The sequence below is a fragment of the Phyllobates terribilis genome, unplaced genomic scaffold (assembly GCF_046119375.1).
Source record: "Phyllobates terribilis strain yellow unplaced genomic scaffold, ASM4611937v1 Scaffold_71__1_contigs__length_7168151, whole genome shotgun sequence".
NCBI classification, from domain to species: Eukaryota; Metazoa; Chordata; class Amphibia; order Anura; family Dendrobatidae; genus Phyllobates; species Phyllobates terribilis.
This window is the reverse complement of record NW_027362831.1, coordinates 3,184,248-3,194,556: the sequence shown is the minus strand read 5'-3', so window position 1 is coordinate 3,194,556 and position 10,309 is coordinate 3,184,248. Positions and strand designations below refer to the sequence as shown.

Genomic DNA, 10,309 nt, shown 5'->3' with positions numbered 1-10,309 from the left:
GTTCACTATACCCCTTGATAAAATCCTTGAGGGGTCTAGTTTCCAAAATGGAGCTCTCCAAACGCGACATGGCGTCCGCTCTCGATTCCAGCCAATTTTGCGTTCATAAAGCCACACAGTGCTCCTCCCTTTCTGAACCTGCCGTGCATCCAAACAGTGTTTTTTCCCCACATTTGGGGTATCGGCGTACTCAGAAGAAATTGCATAACAGTTTTTGCTGTCCATTTTCTCCTCTTACCCTTGTGAAAATAAAAAATTTGGGGCTAAAAGATCATTTTTGTGGAAAAAGTTTTGTTTATTTTCACGGCTCGTCTGTGAAGCACCAAGGGGTTCAGGGTGCTTACCACACATCTAGATAAGATCCTTCAGGGATCTAGTTTCCAAAATTTGGCAGTTTCCACTGTTTAGGCACATTAGTGACTTCCCAAACACGACATTGCATCAGCTAATTATACAAGCAAATTTTACATTCAGAAAGTCAAATGGTGCTCTTTCCCTTCCGAACCCTGCCATGCGCTCAATCCGTGGTTTTGCCCCACATATGGAGTATCTATCGCCTTACTCAGGAGAAATTGCACAACAAATGGTATTGTGCATTTTATCCTGTTACCTTTACGAAAATGTCAAATTGGGGGCTGAAAAACATTTTTGTGGGAAAAATTTGAAAATTTTATTTTTATGGCTCAATGTTATAAACTTCTGCGAAGCACCTGGGGGTTCAAGGTGCTCATCACACATCCAGATAAGTTCCCTAAGGGGTCTAGTTTGTAAAATGGTGTCACTTATGGGGAGTTTCACTGTTTAGGCACAGCAGGGGCTCCCAGAACGTGACATGGCATCCACTAATTATTCAAACAAATTTTACATTCAAAAAGTCAAATGGCGCTCCTTCCCTTCCGAGCCCGGCCATATGCCCAAACAGAGGTTTTTCCCCACATATGGGGTATTGGTGTGCTCAGGAGAAATTGCACTACAAATTTTATGGTCCATTTTTTCCTGTTACCTTTTCAAAAATAAAAAAAAATTGTTTCTAAAGTAACATTTTTTGTGAAAAAAAGTTAAATGTTCATGGTTTTCTTCCACATTCCAAAACTTCCTGTGAAGCACCTGAAAGGTGTCACTTCTGGGTATTTTCTGTCATAATGGCTCCTCAAAGTCACTTCAAATGTGATGTGGTCCCTAAAAAAAGGGTTTTTTAAATTATGTTGGAAAAATGAGAACTCGCTGGTCAAATTTTAACCCTTAAATTTTGGTTAAAAAATTTTGCTGATGTAAAGTAGACATGTGGGAAATGTTATTTATTAACTATTTGGGGTGACATAAATCTCTGATTTAAGGGTATGAAAATTCAAATTTCGCCAAATTTCTGATTTTTTCACAAAGTAACACAAGTCACATCGAAGAAATTTTAACACTATCATGAAGTACAATATGTCACAAAAAATAATCTCCGAATCAGTGAGATCCTTTGAAGCGTTCCAAAGTTATTACATCATAAAGTGACAGTGGTCAGAATTGTAAAAATTGGCCTGGTCATTAACGTGCAAATCACGTTAGGGGGTAAAGGGGTTAACACAACAAAAATAAAAATTGAACGAAGCAAATAATATATATCAAACCAAAGGAAAGTATCTACGTATCAGACAATTGTCTAGTACCAATAAGATGGTGACATGTCTATGCTAGGATATGAATGGCAGACCATTTGGGAATAATCAGAAACCCAAAGCAGAAACACCAAACATGAGTTTGGTCAAAAACCTTTATTTCACCAGCAATTGGTTACATGGTGGCACTGCAGAAGTGGGTGCCCACACTACGTAAAATACAGTGATTGTATAATACACAAACAGTTATATATGTACAGTAGGTGATATACAGAAGTCTATTGATCCTATTCTGAACATTATTGGAGAGTTTGGTGAATGGTCAGGCCTGTCCATTAATTGGGATAAGTCGATTATTCTACCATTTGAGGATATCCCTGATTCCAGCATATTAGAACATACACGAATACAAACGGTTGAGAAATTCTAATACCGGGTATAAATATAACAATAAGATCTCCGGATTACATTGTACTGATTCTATATCTTCTTCTGGAAAAGTATAAAAAGAAAATAGATGTGTGGTGGAGATTACCATTATCAGCGGTAGGAAGAGGGAACTTATTAAAAATGATATTGATGCCCCAACTCTTATACATTCTGCATAATGCCCCTATTTGGATCCATAATTCCTATTTTCAAAAAATTCATAGCAAGTTTCGTTCTCTTATATGGAAAAAGAAATCGGCGAGGATAAAATTTGAATAACTACAAAGTGACAAGGAATCTGGTGTTTTGGCGATTCCTAATGCACTAATATACAGTGGGGAAAAAAAGTATTTAGTCAGCCACCAATCGTGCAAGTTTTCCCACTTAAAAAGATGAGAGAGGCCTCTAATTGACATCATAGGTAGACCTCAACTATGAGAGACAAAATGAGAAAAGAAATCCTGAAAATCACATTGTCTGATTTAGAAAGAATGTTTTTTCAAATTTTGGTGGAAGATAAGTATTTGGTCAATTACAAACAAGCAAGATTTCTGGCTCTCACAGACCTGTAACTTCTTCTTTAAGGGGCTCCTCTGTCCTCCACTCATTACCTGTAGTACTGGCACCTGTTTCAACTTGTTATCAGTATAAAAAACACTTGTCCGCAACCTCAAACAGTCACACTCCAAACTCCACTATGGTGAAGACCAAAGAGCTGTCGAAGGACACCAGAAACAAAATTATAGTCCTGCACCAAGCTGGGAAGACTGAATCTGCAATAGGCAAGCAGCTTGGTGTGAAGAAATCAACTGTGGGAGCATTAATTAGAAAATGGAAGACATACAAGACCACTGATAATCTCCCTCGATCTGGGGCTCCACACAAGATTTCACCCCGTTGGGTCAAAATGATCTCAGGAACGGTGAGCAAAAATCCCAGAACCTCACAGGGGGACCTAGTGAATGACCTGCAGAGAGCTGGGACCAACGTTACACAGACTACCATCAGTAACACACTATGCCACCAGGGACTCAGATCCTGCAGTGCCAGACGTGTCCCTCTGCTTAAGCCATTACATGTCTGGGCCCATCTGAAGTTTGCTAAAGAGCATTTGGATGATCCAGAAGAGTATTGGGAGAATGTCATATGGTCAGATGAAACCAAAGTAGAACTGTTTGGTAGAAACACAACTTGTCGTGTTTGGAGGAGAAAGAATGCTGAGTTGCATCCAAAGAACACCATACCTACAGTGAAGCATGGGGGTGGCAACATCATGCTTTGGGGCTGTGTCTCTGCCAAGGGACCAGGACGACTAATCCGTGTACATGAAAGAATGAATGGGCTCATGTATCGTGAGATTTTGAGTGCAAACCTCCTTCCATCAGCAAAGGCATTGAAGATGAAACATGGCTGGGTCTTTCAGCATGACAAGCACACTGCCAGGGCAACAAAGGAGTGGCTTCGTAAGAAGCATTTCAAGGTCCTGGAGTGGCCTAGCCAGTCTCCAGATCTAAACCCTATAGAAAACCTTTGGAGGGAGTTGAAAGTCCGTGTTGCCCAGCGACAGCCCCAAAACATCACTGCTCTAGAGGAGATCTGCATGGAGGAATGGGCCAACATACCAGTAACAGTGTGTGCCAACCTTGTGAAGACTTACAGAAAACGTTTGACCTCTGTCATTGCCAACAAAGGATATATAATAAAGTATTGAGATGAACTTTTGCAATTGACCAAATACTTATTTTCCACCAAAATTTGAAAAAAAATTCTTTCCAAATCAGACAATGTGATTTTCAGGATTTGTTTTCTCATTTTGTCTCTCATAGCTGAGGTCTACCTATGATGTCAATTACAGGACTCTCTCATCTTTTTAAGTGGGAGAACTTGCACAATTGGTGGCTGACTAAAGACTTTCTTGCCCCACTGTATTATATGGCAGCGCAATTGCAACATTTGGGTGGGTGGCAAAGCGCTGCAAACCCAAATAGTATTAAGCGGTTAATTACCTCAGGAACACGGTGGAATATTCCTATTCATATAGTGGAACTGAATGACCTCGCACACAAGAAATCAATATACCCTACACTTGCTCTACTCTACAAGGTCTGGGATAGGGGTAAAGATATAATGGAAATAGGAGACTGCAATGAATCTACACCTATATGGTTTAATAATAAATATGCTGAGTTCTGTAAATTAGAGGGATTTTGGAGTTGGGTGGATAAAGGAATATATATGATATAAAACGTTATCTGAAGGGATACTTAAGTCCTTTGATCAATTAAAGGGGGGATTTGGGTTGACAAATAAACAATTCTATAAATCTCTACAGTTTCGGCATTCATTTAATGCACAATCAAGATGGACTCCCTTTTGGGTAGAAAATAATACTTTTGTTAAGTTGGTATTAGAGAAGGGAAATACTAAGGGTCGTATTTCTGATATTTTATTGAGTCCTCCTTGATAATTATTTAACAAAATTTCCTTCTCCAGCTAGACAAAAATGGATGGAGATATAGGTCCAATTTCTGAGGATCAATGGAGAGCGGTATTAGACCTGGTACCCCAATTATCTTTAAATGAGGCACAGAGATTTTCCCAGATCATATTAATACATAGGAAATATAAGACGCCTAGATTCCTATGTAACATAGGATACCGGACTGCTGCTGAATGTCCAAGATGTAACATGGATGCTGCGGGCCTATTACATCCGCTATGGGAATGCCGGGAGTTAGGTAAATACTGGAAAGGAGTTCTGTCTATTATAAAGAGGGTATATAAAATAGATATTCAACCAGACCCAAAAAATGCCTATTAGGTATATTAGAGGATGATATGGAATTTGACCCAATTTCAATAGGGATTTCACATATTTTATTTCAAGCTAGGAAACATATTGCATCCAAATGGATTAACCCCTTATCTCCAGAAATTAGTGAACTCAAAAATAGGATAAATAATATTATCAGATTAGAAAAAGGGGTATGTAAAAAGCTAAACTCCGTGAATACATTTAAGAAAACATGGGGCTTATGGTTGGATACACCTGGAATGCCATCAAGGGGGTTATTGTTGGAGAGACAATGACTTATGGGAGAAGGGCAGTATTGGCGAGGTCTAATGTTTCATTGTAATGTGTATTGGAATTCCTTAACATGTGGTATGGGTAATATAGCACACCTATATTGTGTAGAGGATTATGATGTTTATTACAATATTATGGTTATATAAGAGATTTCAAGACTGTGGAATGTTAATTGTAAGATATAGTAATTGCAAGTTATCAGATGGTAATGGGCAAGCTGAAAGGATATATAGGAGAGATGCATGTATGTGATCCCTATGGTATGTTATTTTATTATTGTATGTACTGGTTTCTTGTTTTGTAAAAAAACAAAAAAAACAACTAATGAATAAATCTCAATAAAAATGTATTGGATTAAAAATAAGATTAGAAAAAAGGCTTCTACCCTGTGTGGGTTCTCTGGTGCCTAATCAAATTGGATTTCTGGTTAAAACATTTCCCACAATCTGAACATGAAAAAGGCTTCTCCCCTGTGTGGGTTCTCTGGTGCTTAACCAAATCCGATTTATGGGTAAAACATTTCCCACATTCTGAACATGAAAAGGGCTTCTCCCCCGTGTGGGTTCTCTGGTGCGTAACCAAAGCTGATTTAAGGTTAAAACATTTCCCACATTCTGAACATGAAAAGGGCTTCTCGCCTGTGTGGGTTCTCTGGTGGTTATCAAGATGCTCTTTCCGGTTAAAACATTTCCCACATTCTGAACAGGAAAAGGGCTTCTCGCCTGTGTGGGTTCTCTGGTGGTTATCAAGATGCTCTTTCCGGTTAAAACATTTCCCACATTCTGAACAGGAAAAGGGCTTCTCCCCTGTGTGGGTTCTCTGGTGGTTATCAAGATGGTCTTTCCGATTAAAATATTTCCCACATTCTGAACATGAAAAAGGCTTCTCCTCTGTGTGGGTTCTCTGGTGATCAACAAAAACTGATTTCTGGTTAAAATATTTTCCACAATTGGAACAAAAAAATATATTGTCCGCTTTGTGTATTTTTTGAGGTTTAAGAATAGACTTTTCGAGGGTAAAACTATTTCCATTTTCTGAACATAAAAATGATTTCTTTGCTTTAGGAGCAGTTCGTTTTTTAATGCTTATTTTATTTTCATTTTCCTTAGTAGTTGGCAATGAATCAGAAGATAGGACCTGTTTCATAGGATCAGATGATTGATGTTTGCTGTGAAGGGATGATGGTATATCTGGAGTAATGGCATTCACTTCAATTGTATCATGTGGGATCTCAAGATCATCCAATTTAAAAATCTCCTGTCCCTCTGATCTCCTGGTACAATCATCTGCCAAGAAAAAAAAAAACAATTATTAATTTTGAATAAAATGTCCTTGAAATTTATGTTTTTGAACATTTCTACTTAAAATGTCTAAACAAACACATCCCTGGGCTACATGCTAGTCCAGGAAAATGAAGAAATATATGCTCAAGTTTAAAAATCAATTTTATTAGACACAAATCTAAAAAATAGAGAAATATTTAAAATATTTTAAATATTCCTCTATTTTTTAGATTTGCGTCTAATAAAATTGATTTTTAAACTTGAGCATATATTTCTTCATTTTCCTGGACTAGCATGTAGCCCAGGGATGTGTTTGTTTAGATTGATTTAGAAGTGGTATGCAATCTTTATTTATTTTTCTATGGGATTCTTGTGTTAATTGTACTTAAAATGTCTGTAGAAATGGGAAGTTATTGACAGAATGACAGTTCACAGTCTAATAGAAAACCTCATAGGATGAACCAGTAGAGCGTGGTGTCCAACTGTTCATTCTGCCTCCAAAATATGGAATAAGAAGCCATCAAAAAATGTTATGTAGGCAAAAATGATACCAATAAAAACTTCTACTCATCCTACAAAAAACAAGCCCCCCACTCAGGTCCATCATCTGTCAGTGGAAAAACAGAGGTTTCCACTTTATTAGTGGCTCAAAGGCACTTGAGAATCAACATGGCTTCCATAAACCAATCCAGCAATATCTTCTTTTCCGAAGTCAAATCTCACCCTCACTTCTCAGCCTTGCAGTGTGCCCAAACCACATTTATCATCCATGTATTTGGCATTACTATAGTGAGAAGAACCCACTTAATTTAAGGTGTTTGTGTCTCCTGGAGCACAATCTGAGCACTATGTGTTGGGTAATAAAATGGCCAATATGCAATTTTTACTCTCCAACATCCAGGGCTAATTTTCGGAAAATGCCTGTGTAGTCAAAATAATCAATACTCCTATAGATTAATTCACTGAGAGTTGTAATTTCCAAAATGAAGTCACTTTATGGGGATTTCTACTGCTCTGGTTTTCTGACATTTTGTCATATTAGGGCTTCTGCAAATGGTTTGTCCCATCTCCTCTGGGATCTGATCCTGTGAATCGGCTTCTGTCACCAGGAGTCGCCTTATTCATTCTGCAGGCGGCGCTGGTGATGGGAGTAATTAGAGTATGGGGCTCGGTGGCTCTTGGCAATTTAAACTATCTTAAGGGACAATATTTTCTGGCAGATGAGTTTCAAGAAGAAATATTAGGCATTCAAAGAGAACTTTTTATAATAGTGCAGAGATGAGGTGTCTTAAATTTAGAGCTTGGGCATTTGGAAGAGGCAATGGAGATCTTTTTGAAAGGCTACCAGGGAGTTACAGAGTCACATAAGTGAGGAAGGCCGATCCCACTACAATGAAGCTATCATACTGAATGAACTGGTAAAAAAAAAATATATATATATAAAAACATGTAACATCCCCAACAACAACGTATGTATGAAGGGAGAAATCCAACACTAAACCGGAGTTGCACTCATTTATGGTGGAGCATTGGAGCTACTATGAATTCTGACCAGCAGAGTATAGAAAGTATTAGTGCTCCCTGTTTCAGGAGAGATTGTGTAGTAATCTGAATTCCTTAGGATTGAAAACATAATGGAATTTATGACGTGGAGTGAATCCATGAAACCAGGGCTGGAGCCAACACATCTCCTGCAGGCGTGAATAAATGTATATTACAGCCATCAGCCACGCACAGCTTAGAGATATATCATGGCACAGGTGTAATGTTTTCTGTATAGTTTATCACGATCCTGTTTGAAGTTAGTTGGTTGAAAAGAAATTGAAAAGTCAAGATAAAGGGAAACTCTGCTGTTATTGTACAGTGTCTTGTAAGGACCATATGAGCACATTCAGCAGCACAGAAGGGCGAGAAGGTAGATTCATCCAATAAGATATCAGGGTTCTAGGAAGCCAACAGCATCATTACCCTCCGCTTTCTCTTACAGGCCCATCATAATATTTTTCTTCAAGTGATTTTCTAACTTGTCAGCACATTCTACGTACGCTGTCATTTGGCTTTGTAGTTTACAGATATGGGCAGGTAACGGTCAGCGTCTTCTAATCCTAGGGAGTAGGTGGATCCTCCAGGTTGTAAGTTCTATAGAAAAGGTCTTTCACAAATTCACAAAGTAATTTGAACATTTTCGGACAGAGGAGAATGTTGTGGTCGAGCGGCAAAATGGTGATCCACGATTGTGATACGACCGGACTACACCACCGATAAAGCAGCTACAGCCGGTGACTGAGAAGAATCTGTGAGTTCACTGCATTTAGTGGTTACGACTCACCTGGGTAGTCATATGTAGGAATCTCCTCTTTACACCGCTCATCACCCATCACATATGTCTCTGTAGTATTAATATGGGTCTGATCTTCACTCTGGAACAAATATTATAGAAGTAAGATGGAGAAGTCACATCTATGATCAGCTCTAATCCTGCCATCTCCACTGTTCTCATTACACAAATATAAATATTTGTGGATAAAACAAGACTGAACACAAGACCTTTACAGCCGTCTACACATTGTAGGGGAGATCTCATGACACCTTCTCTCCATCTACCTGATGATCCTGAGGAACATTGGGATCTTCTTGTTTACAGTCCTGTGGAAGAAGAGGACGGGGATATCTCTCTGGTGTTGTCCTCTTACTGGATCGATCTGGAGGAAACACATACAGGGACTGAATTATTTTCATACGGATAATTGTAAGCTGCATGTATTCAGTCTTGTCTATTACCTGGTGATGTGAGGGGCTGGGGAATCTTCATCATGATGTCCCTGTACAGATCTTTGTGTCCTTGTAAATACTCCCACACATCCTGACACCGTATAGGAACCTGACATATACATTGATACCGTCATCTCCACAATCCCTTCATAGCGTTACTGTATAATGTCCCAGCATTCCCAGTAATGTCACCTCTCCAATCAGAAGCTCAATCATCTTGTAGGTGAGTTCTAGGATCTTCTGGTCATTGATGTCCTCATGTATCAAGGGGTGAGGTGGAGGCCCCGTGATTAGTCTCAGGGGTTTTCCCCATCCCTCAGACACAGGGTCCTGACAGCACTCACTAGAGGTCTTCTTCACTACTGTGTAATCCTGGTTATGGAAAGACACATTAATAAATCTTACAACAGACATTTCCAGAGTCCTCACCTCTCCAGTTCTGTTAATCTGTTATTCCCATAGATAAGAATGATTAAATGTGATGTCATCAGAATCTCTCACCTCTCCAGTAAGCCGGAAGAGGATCTCTAGGGTGAGGTGTAATATCCTCGCCGCCATCTTGTCCCTGTCCATATCCATCTTTGATGGATAAATCAGGAAAATTTTCTTATATGGAAGATCTCCACTGAGAGGATCCGGTGTTGTAGAGACCTGAATGAGGAGATGATGAGCCGATGGAACATCATAAAAATCCTGTTGGTATAATACAACTATTGGACATAATGAGGGGAAACATATAAGATTTATGATTTTACAGTATTTAGTTTTTTCTTTACATCTAGTAATAAAACCTTTATATTTTAGGCCACAGACAACAAGCAATTTCTTCCTCGGAGTCTGCAGCTGAATACGTTTCTCATAGACTCATCTTCCATACCGCTAATTCTCGTCTCATATTCCGACACTGGCATTAGCAGTACTGCAGGAGATATTAATTTCACGTGACATGAGAAATAACTACATGATGAGGACGACATCTTCTACTACGGCTCTAAAAACATATTTAGCCACAAACCGTCACTAAACACATCAACACAGGCTGTCTGTATGAATGTTTCCCGTCTTCCCCGGACTGTAATCTTCTATCAAGTTACAGCTCATGTCTGATTCACACACAGAAGTTTGAGGAT

At 38.9% G+C, this 10,309-nt stretch overlaps 1 protein-coding gene across 1 annotated transcript; it reads right to left on the bottom strand.

Moving 5' to 3' along the window:
• Positions 1–3,949: 3,949 nt before the first annotated feature.
• On the bottom strand, positions 3,950–9,959 carry LOC141194423 (uncharacterized). The gene is made up of 6 exons (XM_073662337.1): positions 9,681–9,959; positions 9,372–9,551; positions 9,189–9,288; positions 9,012–9,109; positions 8,737–8,827; positions 3,950–6,410 (listed from the first exon to the last, which is right to left on the bottom strand). The coding sequence occupies exons 1-6, from the start codon at positions 9,756–9,758 to the stop codon at positions 5,506–5,508; spliced, it is 1,452 nt and encodes a 483-aa protein (XP_073518438.1). The 5' UTR covers positions 9,759–9,959; the 3' UTR covers positions 3,950–5,505.
• Positions 9,960–10,309: the final 350 nt, after the last annotated feature.

Bases quoted from the DNA above. Each gene is read 5' to 3' on its own strand.
- LOC141194423 (XM_073662337.1), bottom strand. From the start codon at position 9,758: ATGGATATGGACAGGGACAAGATGGCGGCGAGGATATTACACCTCACC. The intron at 9,289-9,371 runs GTGACATTACTG...TGTATATGTCAG, and splicing joins TTGAGCTTCTGATTGGAGAG to GTTCCTATACGGTGTCAGGA. The intron at 6,411-8,736 runs GTGAGTCGTAAC...TTTTCTTGGCAG, and splicing joins TCCTACATATGACTACCCAG to ATGATTGTACCAGGAGATCA.